General features: G+C 38.4%; 2 protein-coding genes across 13 annotated transcripts in view; one reads left to right on the forward strand and one right to left on the reverse strand.

Annotated features, from left to right (window-relative positions):
• Nucleotides 1-379: 379 nt before the first annotated feature.
• LOC111252443 (Fanconi anemia group J protein-like) overlaps nucleotides 380-21,855 on the reverse strand; it is a 23,750-nt gene continuing 2,274 nt past the window's right edge. Inside the window, exons 2-17 of one of the 6 annotated variants that reach the window (XM_022810355.2) lie at nucleotides 19,454-19,601; nucleotides 15,331-15,406; nucleotides 14,879-15,121; nucleotides 14,205-14,409; nucleotides 13,684-13,906; nucleotides 9,135-9,401; nucleotides 8,636-8,839; nucleotides 8,005-8,293; nucleotides 7,405-7,616; nucleotides 6,808-6,971; nucleotides 6,544-6,673; nucleotides 5,825-5,922; nucleotides 5,257-5,445; nucleotides 4,455-4,730; nucleotides 3,726-3,919; nucleotides 380-1,847 (exon numbers count right to left, since the gene is read on the reverse strand). In XM_022810355.2, the coding sequence (XP_022666090.1) occupies nucleotides 1,626-1,847; nucleotides 3,726-3,919; nucleotides 4,455-4,730; nucleotides 5,257-5,445; nucleotides 5,825-5,922; nucleotides 6,544-6,673; nucleotides 6,808-6,971; nucleotides 7,405-7,616; nucleotides 8,005-8,293; nucleotides 8,636-8,839; nucleotides 9,135-9,401; nucleotides 13,684-13,906; nucleotides 14,205-14,409; nucleotides 14,879-15,121; nucleotides 15,331-15,406; nucleotides 19,454-19,491 (3,030 nt within the window). In that variant the 5' untranslated portion in view covers nucleotides 19,492-19,601 and the 3' untranslated portion in view covers nucleotides 380-1,625. Of the gene's footprint in view, nucleotides 1,848-3,725; nucleotides 3,920-4,454; nucleotides 4,731-5,256; nucleotides 5,446-5,824; nucleotides 5,923-6,543; nucleotides 6,674-6,807; nucleotides 6,972-7,404; nucleotides 7,617-8,004; nucleotides 8,294-8,635; nucleotides 8,840-9,134; nucleotides 9,402-13,683; nucleotides 13,907-14,204; nucleotides 14,410-14,878; nucleotides 15,122-15,330; nucleotides 15,407-15,779; nucleotides 15,938-15,968; nucleotides 16,177-19,453; nucleotides 19,675-21,855 lie in introns of those variants that run through there. The other 5 variants (XM_086976573.1, XM_022810382.2, XM_022810374.2 and 2 more) reach the window with 5 other exon arrangements.
• The window catches only part of LOC111252484 (uncharacterized), an 18,145-nt gene continuing 17,097 nt past the window's right edge, over nucleotides 20,808-21,855 (forward strand). For 3 of the 7 annotated variants that reach the window (XR_015318348.1, XR_015318349.1, XR_015318347.1), the window contains exons 1-2: nucleotides 21,016-21,030; nucleotides 21,656-21,829. The gene's annotated coding sequence lies outside the window, so the exon portion shown is untranslated. Of the gene's footprint in view, nucleotides 21,031-21,639; nucleotides 21,830-21,855 lie in introns of those variants that run through there. The other 4 variants (XR_002674237.2, XR_015318346.1, XR_015318345.1 and 1 more) reach the window with 4 other exon arrangements.

The following is a 21,855-nucleotide window of genomic DNA, read 5'->3' on the forward strand; positions in this document are numbered from 1 at the left end:
ATATATATGACATCAATTTCTTTCATTTGTATAGCAGTGGGCAACAGAGAGTCTTTGTACGAATGCATATCTGTGGGCTGAAATTACTGAGCTTGTTGAAAATTTTACTTACAAAAGGTACGTTCCTGTAGGTCATCGTATTTTACGCTATAAATATTGTAGATTGTTCCTGACGACCGCATTAAAAATACAAAACAACTGTTGAACGATATTCTCAGATTTAAAGCTTTTAACAAGCCTAAAAGTGTTTCAGGCGAGTTCTAACCTCAAATTTCTAAGTAAATGAATATTCGTGCTCAAAACAGGACATGACCATGCCCATTTTAAAGGGCACACATTTGCGGGTTCGACTAGATAGGCAGGAGTAAAAATGCGTGAGTGAAAGTAAGCAAACAATTTACTCAAATGTTTTTATTAAGTTGTCTACTATATGTACATGGTCATTTCTGGCGGTAGAACATTGGTTACCCTTAAGCAGTTAGTACAATACCAAAAGCTCTCTAAAATTTAAACATAGAAAATACTATATACATATATTACATATGAGTAAGGGTTTATGAAATTATTTTTGTTAATTAAAGCTGTAAACATCGCGCTATTACACTTTATACAAAAAGAAATTTGATCAAGACAAATGTTATAAAGCATTATTTCGTAATGCTTTAATTACATTAATTCCTATAAAGATATCGAAATTTAACATAATACATTTAGGAATTACTATTGTAGGACCTCTAAGATTATTGTGCTAAATAAAAGTGTCCGCTTCCATGTCGAACCCGAGACCATTCAAACTTTGTAGAAAATCCCAAAAACCACCCCAATTTTCCAGTTCTACATTTGGCCCGCCATAGCCTGTGCTGCATTCTAAGACTAGAGCGCTATATTTCGTCACGACTCTTCCGCTCACCTGTTGCAACTGGCATGTTTACGGTAATGCTGCAGCTCTTGACATCCATGTTGGTTATATATAACCCTTTGCACACTGGATATCCTCACTTCTGTGTATGAATCTAACCGATACAGATTCTACTAGGACACGATAGCAAAAAAGTGATTCCGATCGGCGACTCATTATTTGCATTGTAGTAGAAGGTGAACTGCTCAAGCCACTCATATATTACTACCGATATAAATTTCTATTCCCTCAGTGTTAGACAGAAGGAATAGTTTATCTCAAAATGATTAATACTGAAAAAACAATTCACACAGGCTGTGTACTATTTGTCGCTGATCGGACTTCCAGCAATAATCCCTAGTCCCTTCCGACCAGGGACTTGGCCGTTTAAGCCAAAGATCATTGTTACCCAAGTTCAAGTACATCAGATAAAAAAAAAATGTCGTTCATAAACACAGAATTTATTCACCACTCGCGCGTGGTGCCCGGTGAACGTGTTCGACGGAATCGCAAATAAGTTCACAGGGACAGACAAACACATTTTGAGTATGGTCTGAAAATGTCAACAAAGATGCATCTTCATCCTATACAACGCAATGATTTGCCAAAAAGCGCTTTACACTGCAAACGATGGTAATCGATGAAAAAGAATTTTAGAAACCTATTTTCTTTTATTTGACTGGAAGGTCCCACATGTTCATGTAAATTCTAGTTAGGTTCAACAGTATTAGTCGGAGAATAGATCAGAGGAATTTTCATCATCCACGCCATCGTTCTGGGTTGCAATACGCATCTTTGTTGCTTCATTTGTTCTTGAATGCCTTTGTGTAATATAAACGTCATCATCATTATCGACCTCACTCTCATTACTTGTCTTGGATGTTATGGACCCACTTGCTGATGAAGCTGCCGAGACGGGATATTTCGCGGGTGAATCTTCGATGACAATCTGCAAGATCATCTCAACTACTGTCAGTAACATTTCAATCTAAGATTTTTTGCAGTTAGATGCACACTCTGGTTGTACAAGACATCGAGATAATACATTATAGCTAGAGAATGTCTAATTGGTAACGTGCTAGTAACTCGATGCTTGTAAACGTACGAGTCATTATGATATCCCGAAAAGAGTATTCGCATCGAATATATTTTATGCTGCTCTATATTTTGATATGCTATAATCTGATAACAACATTTTTTTGATCTTATGTGATCGTTACTTAAATATTCATAAGTGATAATAAAACTAATTTCAGTTATTTATAGTGTACATACTATTGCGAGCTTCACCTTGTAACTCACTAAACCACTGTCTGCATTAGAAAATCATTGTGATTTCATTAAATTACCACCAGGGTAACACATATTTTTAATTGAACTGTGGCAGAATATGAGTGTCGGAGCTCTACTGGAGAAGACAGCGAAGCTGTACGCCGTTGCAGAGAAACCTGGAGCCCTCTAGAAATACATGTACGAAGGAGTAGTGTCAAAAGAAAGGCATGAAGTCCTTAACATACCGCGCACAAAAAACCCGATTACTGGCGAGAGACCTGGCTAAGAAGATACCCATTGTAGTTAAGGTATGCCCAGTACTCTAACAAATAGGGGGGTCTAGCCATGGAAGAATTACAACGTAAATTCGGCCGCGATTATCTGAGTGCCAGAAGAAACAGGAGAATGAAAATGGGAAGCCAAAGGAGGCAAAAACCAGTTTAGGCACGGATAACGATTACAGCAGAATTGACGGGGATGTCCGGGTTTCAGCGAGGATAATGTACAAAGCAAAGAACCTAGCTTGGACGAAAAACAAGAGCAATGCAAAGTGAAAAGGCGAATAATCGAAAAAGTATCCAGAAAGAGTTTCCACTTAGGCAAACCATGGTACAAGCGTAAGTACTAAAGTAGCGTACTGAAACTATTCCTGGGCACCGCATGAAGCATAAGGACTCGACTGAAAGTATAGCTTTTACCATAACAAGGCGACTATTGCAAGCTGTAAAAAGCGGTCTCTGGGTGACCTTTTTTCTCGTTAGCTCTCAAGAAAAAAGATAACTTTAATTACTTGAAGTGAATTCAACATACGCGAAGGGATACGTCAACGTAAAGCACAACTATATAAGTTCTAAGGAACGGTGATAACCGATTAGTCACTGTTCAAAATGTTCCATGATTTTCCAAGTTGCAGTTATCGATTCCTTCGCTTGGTAGCCAGTATAAGCGATGTAGCTTCTGATTTCGTAAAAATAATGCTTCTTCCCTCCTAGCAATAGCCGTAGTTAGCAATAGGTATTGTCTACGGTGAGAAAAGCTTTGATCTGCAGGAACAGAACAGTTTCCCTAATACCGACTTCATAGTAGAAGAGAGTTGCCGTAAAGAGAGCCATCGGTTACTTGTTATCTTATAATATTTAATACCTTTGATTGCAAGGCCAGCAAACAGGTATGAGATGTGCTCAAATATTATTTAGCAAAACATTATTTTACGTCTCTCAAAATTCCCTCACGATTTCAAACAAAGCACTCGCAGCAACTGTAACTTCAAATAGATTCTGCTAGTTACGAACAACGATTGTTCAAGAAAACGAGCCGGCTTATCGTGTCCGTATTCGATATTGGTAAGGCCATAAATCAGGCAAACAAAATTAACAAACCTGCCATACAATTAACTTAAAATGAACTTTCCTCAATATGTAAATGACATGCGTTACGTATGCTTATAAAATCAATCCTTCCTGCTTATCCTTAACACATATCCTAGTACATATATTACTTCGAACTGTACACTCAGTAAGCGGGAGAAAAAATAGTATCCATGAAGAAACCTTACCGAAGTGATACTCAATCGTGGCATTTTTGAGTCATTCAACCGAGCAACTTCGAAGGGCCCACTTCTAATCTGGGAGTTGATTTCTAGCATTTCGAAATCTCGATTGGAGCACGCCGATGTTTCGCCAACAGCGCGGCGATCTGTAGCCGAGCTCTCGCACGAACGCCTTTTTCTTTTCAATTGAAAAATCGGAACTGAAATTGAACCATAACCACAAGTGAGTTAGATAGATTGACAACATGGCTTTTTGATTCTAGTGGCATTAGCAGCATTTTTTCGACTGCCAAAAGAACTCTACCCGTAACAACGTACTGTGTGTCAATTCGATCAAAATCTACGAAAATCACTTGGTATAACTCGGTACGTACGCACGAGCATTTCAGGTGGATACGTACATATCTATGCTGCACACATTTATTTGATAAAATCTGCATTAATGTGCTTTGTAGGTGTGAAAGCCTGGTAAATTAAAAACTCGACAGGCACAATGGATTTCATATATTCTGCTATAAATATGTACTTCTTCATATGATAAACATCGTGGAAATTATAGGTATATAACAATATTGGATAACGCCTACATATAATATTGGTTACACAACGAAAGTTACAAACTATATCACTAACGAACATTGCGTCCAAAAATAAATTCTACAGCTTTAAACATTTCAATTTTCATCGTACGAAAGGTGATGGAGCACATTTTAACAACAAAATCAATGTACTTACACATTTTATACGTTTGCTTAGGAGGCGTTTCGCTGCCGCTTGAGCTGCTATTCAAGTCAGATAAACAAACATTCTTCGACCTACTTAATCCTAATCCGCTTTGCAGCTTCGTTAGTTCCCGTTCTGTGCAACTGCTCTCTAAATTCCTTGAATGACTCGTGTCGCCCATTTCATTTTCTACCCTACGTTCTAGAACGAATTCGCCGAGACGATTGTCCAAGGCATTGAAATCATTCACCTCTACAATACGATCTCGAACCCAACGACAGAGCATATCTGTAAGGTAAATTATACAAAACCAGGTTGTGCCTTTTGATTCTTTATATCGCGTGACCTCTTGTTCATTAAAGCCACCACCTAGAAATCATGCTTATGGAAACGCAATTATTGCATTACAGGTCGTAACCGGATAATGAAAATAAAAATCGGAAGGTATAAACGACTTTAAGGATATATTCGCTTACGTAAGCTTTTGACTCTTAGTGGCCACTATTATATTAATCGCAAAGCTGTCGTCTCGACGCAATAGCTTCTTCTGACATGCTGTTTAGCACAGGCGCACGTTACAAGCCATCATCATCAATGACTACTCAGAACAGTTTTTTTTATATTTTTGGACGTGGAAATGAGTTGTCACTGAAATAATAGAAAAACTAAGACTACCCTAAAGAGTTGATCGAAGACGTTTCTGATTGTCAAAATATGTATATACATTTTAGATAATGAGGTTACAACCATCAATATTAAAGTAAATCAATGGATAACAAAAAATCTAAGTATATGCCAATATGGCATGAAATACCTTTATATCGCGCATTGTATGAAACGCGGCTATCCAGTAGAATAATTGCGCCCCAGTCGTTCGAATGCCGGATGCACCGGCCCAACGCTTGATTAAGGGCACGAAATGCTTGAGCGCTATACCAATCCTGCCCCGTCATGACATCTTCGCCCTGCCGGTGACGACGATCGTTAAACGCCATCTTATCCTCTACAGCAAACATTTAAACAAATCATGTTGTTAATAAGAAAATGCCATGTGTGAAAATGATTAAACTCTGAATGCAAATTTTTTCCTAGGTATTACTAAAAATTCATAAAAACGTATATTTCCACAAACATAGATATGGCACTAACAAAAATTTAAGGTTTAGTTCGCTTCTCTATAGTAATTCTCCGATATGCTAATAACGTAAACAGGCCAAAAGCAGTCAATATGCTTGCTACATTTGTTAATCCAAATTTATTGTCTATCGAATAAAACAATGGATGTTAAACATCAATAAATATTCACCGCTCCATTGATCAGTCTACAGTTATATTTTCATCAAATAGACTGAAATTGGAAGTAAAGTAACTCTGGAACTTACTAATGGTAATATCTTTAATGTTTGGAAACGGCAGACCAATAATCACAACAGCTCGTGCAAATTTATCAGGAAAATCCTCACCTTCGCTAACACCGCCCCTGAAATATAGTCATAGCCAGTCGATAAAAGCTAAGCAGGTTAGGGGGCATATTAAATATTTGACAATAATACAAATGTTCCGGCCATATACATTCGTACTAGAAAATCTAATCCTGCTTCGGTGGTCGGCTCTCACGCTGAACACCCGACAGTTCAGTGTAATATCTACTACGTGCTATATTTTAGAAAAACAAACTTACTACGATCCACAGCTGCCGCTATGCAACCCAAGTCGTTCAATAGCAATCGAAATAGAAGGAAGAAAGTCTTTTTGGGAATCTAAGTAAAGACTATTCATTACAACACCTATTTATTTGTCACCCTCCCTGCCAGCTAAAGCGAGAACCAGTCAATCATTACTTTCAATATACAATCATCATGAGTGAAGTGCTTCTTAATAGGTACCGAACTTAGAAACATTTGGATATGAGCAATCCACTACCAATGTTCTTATTATTTTCGCAATGCACGGTTGGAAATCAGACATCGTCGAAGGCTAAGCACCTGTGTGATCTTTACGTTATCTTCAAGAAAATACAAAACTTTCCCCGCTAAGGAAAGAAACTAATGCCGATTACGGCTGCCTACTTAAAGCAAGTAAAAAATGCTTCCGATCTTACCTGCAAACGGCCATGAGCAAAGCGCCTTGCGGGGTGAGCGATTCCTCATAATATTCTCGCATCATTTCAGGCAGTTTAGACTGACCCTCAACGAATACTCGCTTTAGCTGCTCCATCTTGGACCATGTGCCTGAAGAAAGAGTTTACGCCAAGACAAATACGAGGTATAAACGTAGCCATAGACGGATCTAATCACAAGGAATTCAAATTTCGTTTTAAGAATGTGACATTAACACCAAGAGCAATCAATAATTAATTGTTTACCTGTGATTTGCCACCGCTCGCACATTCTTTTCATTGTACTGTATGAGGGAAAAAAACACAGTACTCCATTCGGTATTCTTGAACAAATTTGCACCAGAGCTCGTCCTAGGTCGTCTTGCAAAGTGAAGCCCATGCTATTTTTGTAGTCACACTTTAGCTCCACCCTAAATGGAAGAGTGAAATACAAATACAAAGTGATACGCGGCCGGTCAAAAAAAGACAAAAGATATTGACTTGAGGTTGTTTGGACAAAAATTGCTTTATATCTATATATAACCAGTTATATATAACCAGGACTATAACCAGTTATAAAATGGACAAATCAAGCTCACACATTAATGCTAATTATATTGATAACGACCAAATGAAACGTTAAGCTCGTCTTTTTCGCCATTGCACCATCTTAGTCAAGACCAATTAGTACGGCAATATCATGATCAACACAGATTTTTAAATTGTGTCTACAATTCTGATACAGTTTCTACCATAAGTTAACTCCTGTTCATATAAAATTATGCACCATCAGAAATTCTAAAGCTTTTGTCCGCTTTTATACCAAAATGGCAAGTGACACAATTCTAGTATCATTTGGCATACCTTTCCGGCCCTCGGGTGGAGACACATGCAAATATTTGGCCCTCAGCAACAACGTGATTTAACGAAATACTTATTGGGAATGGCACATCAAGTTCACATTGAATCGACTTCATAGGGCTTAGGGTTCCAGACGCAATCACGAGCGAGTGCAGCGTGTCTTTGATGTCTACCAAACCTACAGCCGAATTAAGGCAGTAGATGTTCAAGGTCACCTGGTAGTAAATGTTAATTGAAAAAACTAATGTTATAATGACAATTATCGTCACTTTTTTACCCGGTAAGAAATATCTTGGTTCAAATATTTATATATATATATATATATATATATATAATTTGTTTCCTTTGTCTACTGCCCATCTGCACCTTTGTCATAAGGGTCGCTATGCGAAGCTCTTTAGGATCATCGTTCTGTACTGATTTTTGACGCATACTAACCGGTAGCTTTCGAATACGCAATAACATTACTATAAAGAGTATTACACTATTTTCCAAATTATGAACATGAATCACCTCAGGCTGAAGATCGCTGAAATCTAGCAATGTTACACAGAAAATTGTATTGTTATAAAGCAAGGCCAGTTTGTGTAGATATCGACTCACCTCAGGCTTGCCACTCAGTTCTTTATGTTTGTCTTTGGGGATTTTTTTTAAAACAGCCGCTCGAAAACATGACGTGTACTTCATATCCATCTTGTAAAGATGCTCAAGCGTATTTGCGAGAGCTCCAAAAACGCTTTTACATCTTGCGTCAAGATCTTGTATTCCCTCCGAAGTCTTACCACTATCAGTGGCTGGAGACGAGATATCGTCATCCGCGTTCAAAAGTTCTTCAACGATTTTTTTGGTCCGTGACCACGTCATCGGACCAACTTGGGCAATCTCGAGCGTTCTAAAACATAGATTAAACATTGATCGAATATATATTGTGTAGGCAATATGCGACAGAAATACACTAGTTCAATGTCTCCAACGACTAGCTTCAAAGCAATCATTAGACTTGCATTATATTTTCAAAGAACTAGACTTCACTAACGACAAATGCTACGTGTGACGTCTTTTACGTACCAAAAGTGAGATACAACTCAACAGAGCGCATGAGGTGCATTATCTTTGAAATAATAAAAGTTCCTAAAACATTTGCATGGCATGACTAAACGCCTTACTACTTCAGAACGCTAACGCAACTACTACAAAATTAGGCACATTCTAAGCGATTTCTATAAGCACATACCCGCACAGCTTTTCATGATCGAATACTTGAGGTTTTGTTAACGTGGCCGCTGCGCTTTCGTTAAGCAAAACATGTTTAAGCGCCCCCACAGTAGGAAGTACTTGTGCCATGGCACGTGACTCTTTACCGTTCCTCAGTGCCGTTTCTATGAACTCTTCTATATATAAAACATCTGAGAGGTTAAGTTCCAACTCCATTGAGTCTCTGCAAATAGCGTATCACAGATCGAAACAAATATTTGAATCTAAAGAAAAGTAAAATACTGCGGCGCTAATACTCTATTAGTCAATTTGCTAAGTGGTTCAATTACCTGATCATTTTAGGATCTTCTGCACCTCAAATAATTTGTTTACCGTGCAGGTATTTTACCCGAAGTCGGTACCCACTTTGAAACAAGCATTTTTGTCTATTATAGATATACTGATTTTAAATTTCAACCCGCACACGAAAATGTATATCACATTATTGACTCTTAAAAAGATGCAAAATATTCACACACCTACAAATGTCTTCTATATTGTGAGCCTCATCGAGGATAACGATGTTCCCACTTAGATTGATCTGCACAGCCTTTCGCACTGTGGGGTCAAGAATGTAATTGTACGGGCAAAAAGTGATGTCTGCCGTCTCTGCCAGTTGAACAGACCAGTAATATGGACAGAGAGTACGCTCTTGGCCTACTCCCTTTAGATCCTCAATATCCCATGGGTCGCCAAGGCCCTGACCGAACAGCGTTGGGTATACGGAGCGTGGAACCTTCTGAAGTCTAAAAAATTAAGTCACACAGATGCAAAACGAAGGAAAAATCAGACAAAGAGTTGTAATAATTTCAAAACATTTTATAAAGAGTGCAGTAAACACATATCAAGTTAAATATCTTGTAATAACTTTGAACTATGTTTATTTGAAATGACATGTATTAATGAGACTCCAAAATCCAAATCAGTACACAATTTTTGTGTTTTATAAGCGTCAAAATGAATGCTCTTAAAATATTATACTGCTCCAAAGCATGACGCCACTTCACATCAGTAACCACCGTCAATAGTTACATTCAAATGCTCCAATACATTATATCGATTTCTAGCCAATGGTAATACTTACTGATCAAAGAAAATATAAATACCTACTGATATCTGTTGTTTCACAGGCATTATCTTTGTCAAACCAGATTCATGACCAGTTTTGACTTGCGCTCATTGGTATACGAATGTCTAAACGTATAAAAGTCAATGAGATTGACTTAACGCAGCTGCGTACCAGACCATGTTGGAAGTTGGATTTTATCCTATTGCTACATACGTGAACCGTAACAATCAGTCGGATTTCTCGCCTTTTCCCCACCGAAATATCCATTTTAGATATAAAGAAATCTAGCATTTTTTATTCAACTCATCGAAACCTATCGATTAATAACAAAAAGTATCCCTTCTACAGAGAATATCATGTCAAGATTTCATCTTCTGATCGGCATTTTCGATATGAAAGCTTTAATTTAGGTATAAGAACATTCACAATGCATAAATTCAATTCATCAAGAGCCTTCGATTGGTACCAAGAAATAGTTCTTTCACATGGATTTCTATGCAAAAGATTTCTCTCGTCGCACAGACGAATAAGCTGCCACACTCGCGTTAGGAGGATAAAATGCATTTTCACTTAATTTCTCGAAATTTGTTCATTAGTGTTAAGAATCCTTGTTGACAAAATAGCAAATTGCACAGAATTATATATGTTTGTTATTGTAGTGCTAGTTTCAGGAAATTTTTTAAAGAATATTTTCAAAAAAATGACACTCATCAAAAATTCGCTTAAAAAAACGTTCAAAAGTTGCTCAAAACGCATTTTCACTGTAATTTAAGCAAGCGAAATTAAGCCCTCAATATACCTTTGACCATTCTCACACTAAAACACATATAAGGAAACAGATTGCATTTTTATTCAACTTGTCGAAATCTATCAATCGAAAGTCAAGAAATTTACCCTCACATTGAACACTATGTTAAATTTTTGCACTTCGGGGCATGCATTTTCAAATTAATAATTGAAATTTGGATAGAGGCACACGTGTATTATTTTGATTTAGCTGAGCGAGACTAATGCCAAGAAAGACTTTCCCGCTCCTATAGACCTCCACGTAACCGTTTAGTAATTATCTAATCAGTAAAAGGATCTTTACGACAAAAATTCCACCCAGATGTAGACTATCTCAGCCCACATAACTTCCTCACAGGCATATATAAGGGACTGTAAAAAAATACCTAAAAGGGGCACAAATGAACAAGTTACTTAAATAATTATTACAATTTACAGGATGCAAAAAAAGCATTCATTCAATCAGTTTAATTTTACGCACAGCTTTAATGACCCGCAAAAAGATCAGCTAAGTCCAAGCACTTTAAAGGATAGATTTGGATCAGATAGGCACATAAAGAGACAGCCACAAAGTGTACAAAGAGCGCCAACCGGACTACGGCCCGTGCGCCTGTATATGTATATATATATGGTAACATCGAACAGCACCCTGCCGACTATATAACCGAATACCTTCTTCCATAATATAGTTCAACGTGATTGTTGATGCAACACACATCGAGCATATTTATCTTTGCAAATTAAGATGAAAGTACTCATGCACGCACCATAATTTTTAGCGAAATATACAGACGTATATATCTGCGCGGATTATGTCGGCGGCTGGCCTAGTATTTGTAAGTGGTGGTACAGTGTTGTTTTCAAATGAAGAAAAGTTACTTGCTATGTGTTTTCTCCTAAAGGACAACCAAACAAACATTGCACGTCACACGAAAAGACCCTACGGGAATTCGAGTTGGACCGATTTACTTGAGTAAATAGTAGATGTATAGCCTATTTCACTATTAAAGATATATATATAATAGGAATAACGGATAGTTATTAGGCTGTAATATTGCTAGATACCAAACTTTAGTTTTTCACAGAACAACGTTGAACCATTTAAAGTCATCCCTTGAGGACTCCTCAACGGAAGGCAGGTTTCGTCTTATGATCTGAAGTAAGAAATATTGTATACGGAAAACGTTGAGAGAATTGTTGGTTTAGTGAGTCTTTGATCTTTTACGCAAGAGTGGCCATATTCTGGAAGCACCATATCCGTAACCAGGTGCCAAAGTAAAAGCGATGCGGTAAAGCGTAGCAGGTGTCCTGCGAGTCAGTTTCGAAAACAGTAAAGGAAACACAACAACATTTTAGTCAGAAATTTGCAACGGTAATTTATCAATGAAGAAACACAGTTGTGCGGGCAGTTGAAGCATGCGTTACCAACTGCCGGGGTGATGCACGTAGATGAAAGTTGTCACTTTTTCTTGGGCATCATGTAACTGCATGTTGGCAAGGCCAGGTGTCCGACGTACATATATATAGAATCACAAAAAGCTGTAAATCACATCGTTTCTTGTGGTGGTCTTGTCCCTAACAGATATTTGCGAACTCGTAAATAAGGCTAAGAACAACGTAGAGCTCGCCATGTTTTGATTAAAGGGTTTTCTCTTTGAAACAAATTAAATTTTTCTATATAATTTGGCTTTATTCCTTGTGGTGCAAAGTTGTATCAGAAATTGGCGGCGGCTAAGCAGTACATCAGCGTATTCTAGAAAAGATGAGAATGACTTGTCGAAGCAGCGTTATCTCGTGTCTGAATTTTCCCGTAAATATTTTTGGATGCAGTGGGATTCGAGCACTAATTATGTACGACCATCCTGACCCGGTTACTTAGAGTCAGTTTTTCTCATGACGACGAGCATTCTAGGAAAAAGATTTGAAGAAATGATATGGCTCGTCATGTGCTGACGTTATTGGATAAATCTCATCCTGAAGGGCCATCTCTATAATTATGGAACTCTTGTATGTATCCTCGGAAAGATCCAGCTACCCTATCTACGGCAAACGATGTCATCTGAAAAAACGCGTTGTCTTTAAGTAGCACGAAATTGATTCGGTTACCGCGTACAAACAAATTAATACCATTAAATCTTACATGATTTTGTAATGTACCTTCTGAAGATGGGACTTTACGCTGACGGCACAACTTGCTTGTCGAACCGACAGTTATAGGCGAAAAATCGTTTCGGCTCCTATTTCGTTGGACGGCCAGTTGAACAGAGATTAAGCAAGCGTCATACGGGTCTTAGTCGGTTGTGCATCTGGATGAGCTAACAGTTATTTGTCCACCTTGTGCCTTACCTTTGAGTCCATGGTTCTATTATCGCGATCAGGTAGTGCTCGGCGGTTATCGTCAGACGTGTCAGAAGTCGGTGTGTTTCGTGAAATGTGAAGGCGGTCTCAGTCAATAAAACTTGGGTCAGTGCTTGATTTCTGTTGTGGGGTGAAAATTGGAGGAGGACGAATTGGCTGAGGTAGTCCGAACGTTAATCATTGGGTGATTGCGATAGAGCCGATGCTCAGAAGGTGCCCAGACAAGCAATAAGGGAGGTTTGGACATTTATTATGCAACTCCCCATGCCTTCCTTGCAGCCCGGTAATACGGGTGACGACGGCGTCTTTCAAGAAGCGGCGTCTCGGCGTTATGACAAAAGCGGATAGACATTCCAAGCGTTGCGACTCGCTTGCAAGTATCCTCGGCACTGATCTGCCGGATTTAGTTGGAGCGGCGCGTCATTTGTCAGAATCCAAGGGACTGGTCCAGTCGATGCTAACTTCTGCGCTGTTTAGCCAAAGAAAATTATGCCGACCGTAAAAAAAAAACAGTACAATTCGTCCATGCTAAGGGCCTGGTTTCGGCCAGACAAAACTCGTTAGCGAGAATTTTTAGTAGCTAGAAAATTAAAATAGGGAATAGAAAAATAATATACGAGCACCACCTGAAGGTTTCCAACGGCGTCTGTTTTAAACACACGCAGACGATGCTGATGGCCGCTCTGATGTTGCTAAACGCTCGTGCATTACTGTTTTCAAACGTCATGGCAAAAATAGAGGACTTTGTATTATTGCATTTTTTGCCCTATGTCGTAATATCTGTCGTCTTCTTGATTCGATAAGTAGAAACTTACTGTGAGTAAAAGATACACCCTTGATCCTGGCGGGCAAGCTTCATAAGAGCTCGGCATTCCTCGTTAACGCTGACTTCACCAGATTCTCCATGGCCCCTTCGGAGTATTTTCTTATTGATACACATTCGGTCTCGACTGCCCAATATTGTCATGCGCATTTTTCCGTAGTCTGTCCGGTTAAATTCGGCCACCACTTGACTCACCTGCCGATGCGTTCGAGTACCTGGTGCAGCGATAACTTATGTTAATTCGAACTAGGAAACTTCTTACGTACTTACAAAGCATATGCTATAAATGGGCAATTAGCTAACTATTATGGCAAAGGCGGTTAATGTGTCTCATTCTACTCATCAACGGTAGAAGGAAATAAACGAGTTTAAGTAATTTAGTATTACTAATACTAATAATTTTGTATTAAGAATATCTAAATAATTTTAGATAAATACATTAAACTAAACGTAAATGTCGTCTATGCAACACAGTAAAGAGAGCACAAGTGTATATAATATGCCTAACCTTACCATAAAATATTTTCGGCACTTTAGGAAGCTGATCCGCATTTCTCTTATCCTCGATTGCTAAACCCTTCAGCTTGGCTTTCAGGACACCAGTGACTTTTGAAGAGTCATTGAGAAGCGATTTTCTGCTTGATGGCGCATGAATTTTCACTATTCCACGTACCTCATCTTGTTTCTCTAAATCTTCGTACATGTCCAACACAGTTCCCTTTATGTTTATAGAATCGATAGCGGGATAAAGATTTTTCAATTAAAACGAAGTAGGCATTGTTTCGATGTTTGACTGGGGTGTTTTCAGATATTTAAGTTTTATATGTCCACTGTCCATACATGAATACGAAAAAGCAAAATAGTCCGCTCCGCTTCAGAGTCGAGGAAATCTACCCTTCTTATATGAGAAATAGATAAAGGTTGTATTAATTCTTCTAGGCTAAAATAGATCCGAGTCGCCTTTTTAGATTGAGGTTGGCAATAGTGCATTCGTTGTTCCAGTAGCAAAATACATTTTGACTGACTTGACTTAAAGCATGTGTTTGCTTTCTTTTTAATCAACCTTTGAGGCGCTTGTGTTGCGGGCTTCCCGGAGATAATTTAATTAGAGAATAATATTGCAATTTCCATTGTTGATAAACTGTTCTGCCTGAAAATGATATTTAATAAGTGTCAGCTTTGCTCACCGCTACATCCTCGTTAGAAGTTGGTGTGTATCCCATGTGAAGAGCAGAGTGATCATGCGCAGCTGACGTTAGGCTCGACGACGAACATAGTTTCTTCGCCGCCTCTTCCCGAAGGCGTTTCTGCTCCTCAACAAAACTCAACGCCCCACACAAAAGTGAAAGGGTCTTGCCCGTCCCAGTCGGACATTCGATCAGACAATTTTTATGCTGCTTCAATGCTGTTATTAGCCGACACATGATCACCTACATTTGTATATACAAACCGTTTTATCTCCTATCTTTTTTATATATACATTAATCTATAAAAAGCGCAAAAGTTTGGCTTAGGTATCAAATAGTGATCGTTTATAGTAGTAAAGTAAGTTATTTGACGAACAGTAGTATTTTTTTAGTAACAATAGTATGTTATATTTAACTAAGATTGAAAAAGCAAAAAACGTGTTCCGTTGTACCCGTTGCTGAGGATAAGGGTGCTCGTAGGGGAATCGAACCCTTATACCCGCCAGTGGATGTGTATACTGCTTCATGCTGAAAATCAATGATAATAGCAAGAAAAAATTACTCTTCTTATTTAGCTAACATACCAAAGATATATATATATATATATGGGGGGGGACATTCGCTAACTGTAATATGTCCAAGAAGGTGTTCTTTGAAATCTGCGATCCTTCTGAAAGAGAAATGCTAGTTACCTATCTTGCTTAATTCGTCGAAAAATTCCCTAAACCAAAAGTCACGATTTAATCTTCAGAAATCAAGGTCTTCCTGCCTTGGTACCGAAAATAATAATCTATTAAAACGTGTGACTTGTTTTTTGTGCAATCCGCCATTTAAAATAAATAGAGCTAATCTCCTCTGATTTAAATTAGAACGTGCATAGGGATACGAGGTGACACTAAACTGTGATATCTTGCCGTGTCGAGAGATCATCTATTTATTATTATTATTCCTCTTTTGTACACGAGATTTAGTGCAGTATACGATGTGCAGGTTGATGGGTTCTTTGAATCGAGCGTATAACCCATTTTGCGACACCTTGTCGACTAAAACTGCAATTAAAAAAAGGGAACTGCTATACTATAATACACACATTGGAAACACTCGTTTCAACACTGCTGCCTCTGCCACAAAGTACAGATGTTGTCATTTTGCAACCGTTGAGGAGTAGTTAAACACACTCCTCTGTAACGATTAACAAACACTATAAGATGTATATTCGAATACATACTCGTATTTTCATTTGAGCTGACGCCCTTTCACTGAGCACGGTGATCAATGTTGTCATTTCTGTCCAACAAATAAACGCATGACGGGAGTAATGGCGCCACCAGTGCGCACCGTTTCGCTTCAAGAGCCGCCGCTAATCAGGATAGCTAATATTACATTTAACAATTAATAATAATAAAAATATTCCTTTAATAACAATTATTTTTGAAATCATATTAAAAAAGTGTGTACTTATTAGGGTGCCGTTCTGACACGCGCGGTACGAACGTGACACACAGGAAATGAAACTGTGTGCTAATAACCGATGGGAAATTTCGGAAAAATAAAAATTTAAAAGGTCAAAAAATTTTAGAAAAACAATAAGACGCAAAAAGATTAACTGTCGAAGCCCATACGGGCGACCCAATGTACGGTACATATTCTCATCTCCAAAACAACCGCTAATTTTGGAGTTGAAACTTCAGGGCTATTATAAGTGTCCTTTTGCAACATGTTGACTCTTTGAACGTAAACCCTATAAATGAGTTTAAACTTTGTCTCATGAAAACCTTCCTCAGAATTTTAGGTTTAAAAAAAATATTATTATTTCGATGAGTGTTCAGTGTTTGTGAATTGATTCTCGCTCAAATTCCATTGCCAAAACATTTTTCCACCATGGCTAAAGGCTTGTTTACATCTTCCTCGTATCGAACTCAGTAGTACTGGCCTCGGATACATGCGTTCGTGAAGCAGCATGAGGCCAGCTGAAAATAGTCTCTATTTAGACTTTTAAATGTATATATACATATATGCAGTCTGCTTGGATAGGTTAGGGGGCTGACGACCGACTTGAGTTCTTTCCTAACATTGCGGCTGGCTTAGCAGAGCCTTTCGAAGTTTCAGCCTATTTTCTGTTCCTAACTCTTTTTATATCAGAAAAACAAACCACGACTGATATTTAGTACCTGTCATTAAGATTGCATAACGCTTTGACCAAGAAATCATGGATAAATCAGTGTAACGTAACATCACGCAGTTGGCCACTACTCAGCGTCAATTACGTTCGCCCGATAATCCTTTCGAAGCAAACACGAAAAGCATTTATTATTGTGATCACTTGGACCCACTTATAATCGATAGGAAAGAAGACAAGGCGAGCGCGTATGCTGGACCAATAACATCGTTTGCGTCAAACGAAAGTAACATCAACTGATTAGTTAGAGTAGTAGTTTGCTGCTGTAGATAAGCTGGAGGAGCATGATAACCGGTTAGGGATAATTTGGGTATGATTATCTGAGGTTATGTATGGGGGTGGATGGCAGATAAGCCGAACCTCTCCGAGAGTGCCATTCAAGCTGCTTGTTAATACTAGATGGCTTGAGCGTCGCAATATAATCTGTGCCTGTGTCGGGTAAAAAAGAAACTAGTTAAAAATTATCGTTTGTTTTTAGGAACGTGAAAGAGTGTTGCCGTAAAGACCTCTACTGAGGCTGTTAAAAGCTAATCAAAACAGAACCGGGCTAAAAATCGCTCCTGCAACCAAGTACTTAATTCGTATCGACCTATTATCGAGGACGAGGGAAAACACTTTTGTATCCAGTTTAAAAAAGTTTAGGGCCCTCGACGAGACCCTGATCTCTCAACTTACAGCCCCCAAGCTCAAGGTCGAAAGTATTGATTTCGTTCCCCACCATATCGACATGGCTGTTTTGCAAATCGGGTCTCAAATGCAATTAGTATAAGCCCTGTTTCTGGCTGCTAAATCTCGTTTTTCCATGCTGGCAGTTCCTTTTTCACCACTCGCGTATTCGGTCAATGCAAGCAATTCAAGGACACTTTTATTTCTGTACCGTACAAAAGAGAAGGCCAACAAAAGCCTATACTTTTCTGGCTTTACCAATGACAATCATATTCGATCCCTGAATTTCAAAAGTAACTATTTCACATATCAGTTTTAGGTTCGTTCTAGTAATTTTCATTTATAAAAGTGAAAGATCTAAAAGTGAATTTATCACCTATCGACTTATTGCTGTAACGCCCTCCCTTTCTACGCTCCTCTAGGCTTCCGAATATCCCGATGATAGTTACTTCGTGGTATACACCAGCTTTCTTTTGGTTGCAGGCAATCAAACACCTTGCACTTTGTCTTCTCATGCTTTCGCCAATAACACGAGCATAATAGCCGAAGCGGGCAAATAATCTAATCAACTAGACACGAGCTACTTTTTTTAGACCTACAATTTACACAGGTGCTAGCTTCCTGAATATACCTAAAACATAAGTAACAGTTACTTCTAGAAATCAGAAATTCAACATTCTAATCCTCGATGTGCCAACAATTTTAGAACATATTATTGTACACTTCGGTTCGACCGGTTTTTACCACTGATTTCTCACTGAACACCTGTTTGTTTGGGATGCTGTTTTAAGCTGCTCAGTAAGGAAGCCCCAGATTCTGCAAAATAATGCGGTTGGAGCAGAAAGTGGTATTCCAAGGGCTGCATGAGTTTATAGTCTTCATTTTAAACGTCATCAGCTGCTTAAAAATCACTTCGAAAAAGAGATTCTGAATGGAAGTCACAAATGACCTCTTACAACTTAAGTTCTCTTTCTCTGTTCTTGCTTCTATCCTATACAAATGCTCAGATTGTCCAACTATGGCAAAATACGAATGTAGCGGCGTCAACATGACCCGGCTTATAGCTGGGTCGGTATCGATGCATTAGTTCAAATACTTGTTATACTGAACTGTTCAGTAAAGTTCGCCGTATATGTTTTTTGGCTGATTTGGGTTTCCTTAGATCTTACCATCCATTATAATATTGCCGGCGTACAATTCAACTTTTATTTATAATCAAATAAAGAACGCTAATAGATTTCAGTGCTTCAAATAAATCTAAAATCGGACATGTTATTTATTTTTCTGATTTTTCTAAGCTGTTCATTTTGTGAACCAATTTTTCACAAAACGCCTTGTTTTTTTTTATCATACAAAATGGGATACCGAGGATAATTATGGTCAATGCTGTATAATTATACAGCGTCGAGAGGCAATAATTTTAAACTATATTACACATTTAATGTTTCGACAAATACTAAGTGATCGGTGGAAACGACGATAAGCAAGTTTTCTTCCCTTTTATGACCCTCGACCTGCTAAAAAACGCCACAGGTAGGCGCCGGAGTACATTCATAATATAATAAATTATCGAATGCATTAACGTCCATATTTACGCAACCTCAATTAAGCAATTATTCTTAATTATTGTCTAAGCAATTATAATCAATATTAAAACTAGTACGCAGGACAAATCCTCCTCTGGGTTGGATTCATATTATACGAAATTACGTTAATTGCTTTAGGCTTACCGTACTATAAAATTTGGGGTTTCGGCCATATTCTGCATATATGTATTATATGGAACTTCTGTTGACCTCTCTATGCTTCGAGTTTCACGCCCGGCATCGCCGTTAGGTATCCCAGCAAGCGGCTAGCTGTCTATGTCCGTATTTGAACCTAGGTCACAATGTGTTCCTAAAATTAGCACACAAGTAGGTCAACCGCTATCACGGTGACAGCTTTTGTTGACCTAAATAAAAGAAACTTCCTTTTAACGCTATAATTTCTTAATGAAAAGGTCGCAGGGGAATTGACCAAGGTTACGTAACAGAGTTCAAGGTACATATGAACCAGCTAGATATTTGTTGATTCAAAAGGTCACCTATTTGTTAGTCAACTGGAACGAAAAGATTGACTGACGGGAAGGTTATGCTTCAGGCTGAGATCCAGTTATAGAATATGACCTGTACTGAAACTAATGCCGCTGGTGAAGGAACACCTCCTTTTTGACCTTCCTTTACGTTTGTATCGAATTCTCTGAAAAAGGTCTGGGATACTGAGAGAATCAACAATCAAAGGCTTTGTGGGCATGTGTTCGCTTTTCAGCAATGCTGATACACCATCGATTGTGGTCGAACGGATGGCGGGTGATATCTGCGCCGTTGCGGCATCAAGCACTTCGTTGTCTCCAGAACAAGGCGAGTCAACAGACAGTTTAGCACCAGTCGATGAGTCTGCTTTTTTTGGTTTGCGGAGATTCTAGGTTCTCTGTTGTGAATTCCGATGGTCGCTGCGTGTAGACCAAAATGAAGGGAAAGAGGCTCTGTATTTTAGTTCGTGAAGCCTGTTTGGGGTGAAAGTTTGAAAATAGGGTGTTGCCCTGGGCTCGAGGGAGCAGTAGTGATAGTATTTAGTTTATTCCTAGTATTTGTACTAACTGGTTCTGTTGCTCCTCTATATTTGAGAGAACGAAAGTGATTCTACTGATTTATAATGCTTTCCAACACAAACTCTTCTATCCCAAATCAATTATATATTAGTAGCAATACAGATATAAGTTCGTTACCATTTTCCTGCCATAAAAATAGTTCAACCAAATATAGCGCACTACTTTAAATTGTAAAATAAGATTGCCTGGGGGATCTTCGAATTGCTTGTCTATACTATTAGTTTTCTGCTAAACACGTAGTTATACTGGGATAAAACGTATCCTAGCGGCACATACACGGAACCCTTACAGTCAGAAGGATGAATTCTCTAACGAAGGTTTTAGGTGATAGACACTCCTATATTTGTACCCCATACTTGTAAGCTTATACGTAAATGCGGACGTTGCCTCTACCAGGAAATCTTAAAAAAGAGCCACGTCTGATGCTGTAACTGTAGTTCGAACCGAAATGCCACATAAAACTCGGATTGTACCAAAGTTTTGTTTTCATATTTAACAACATGGAAGATTGTCTTCGGGGCACAATATGAGTGCACAGTCAATGCCTTCAATCCAGCGTTCCTAGATAAACAACCAAGCAGACGTAGCATGCGGAAGTCGTGACGTCCTTATACATCTATGCATATATTTGTGTGCCATGTAGACAAAGTTACGCAGGTAAGCAGTATAAATACCTGAGTAGTATATACAATAATTAAAGCACACGTTAATTCTTGTTCGATTTAGCTTTTGCTGATTTTATATTTGTAGATATTTTTCCCAATATATAGGCAAATGAGCTTGTTCTATTTTCCAGAATTAACAATCACGAACAATAGCTTCTGCTGGTCAAAGAACCACAGAGATTCTTTCGATCTAGAAACAAAAAACTATTTAATACAACTATACTTAATAACTGGAAATTATCTCCTAGATAAAACCTTTCAAATCATGGTGATTTAAGGCGCCTTGTGAAATCGATTATTGCAACGTTGTATTACACCAAAATAACCCCCGTGGATTTCAAATAGCACGAAAAGCGATGGCCGACACAACAACACCGCATATAACGTATCTCACACTGACGGCAGCTGTACGACAAAGCGCCCTTGACCGTGTAACGAACAAAGAGATTGAGCTTTTCTCCAGTGGCACGATTAAGACAAAACAGCGGGCAACCTTGTCCTCCTTGAGGAATCCAGTTTGATGGACATACCTCCGCACCCTTACGGAGGGATTCTGAAAATTTTATTAGGTCGTAATACTATCACTAACCTTACCTTTTTACCTTTTTTTTTCACAGATTTATGGTAATACATTTCTTACGTAATGCTTCCTTAGCATGCTTGGTTGCGCAAATATTTTCTCTGTTACGTGGATGTGGAGAGGCGAGTCAGCTATGTAGATTTACTGGCGTTAATGGTTCGGTCGACAATCGTACACGCCAGTTAGTGCTTCTAACTAACACAGGTAGTAGGTAAGGGCTTTTTTCTTATATATATA

This window comes from Varroa destructor, unplaced genomic scaffold (assembly GCF_002443255.2).
Source record: "Varroa destructor unplaced genomic scaffold, Vdes_3.0 BEIS01000001.1, whole genome shotgun sequence".
Taxonomy (NCBI): domain Eukaryota; kingdom Metazoa; phylum Arthropoda; class Arachnida; order Mesostigmata; family Varroidae; genus Varroa; species Varroa destructor.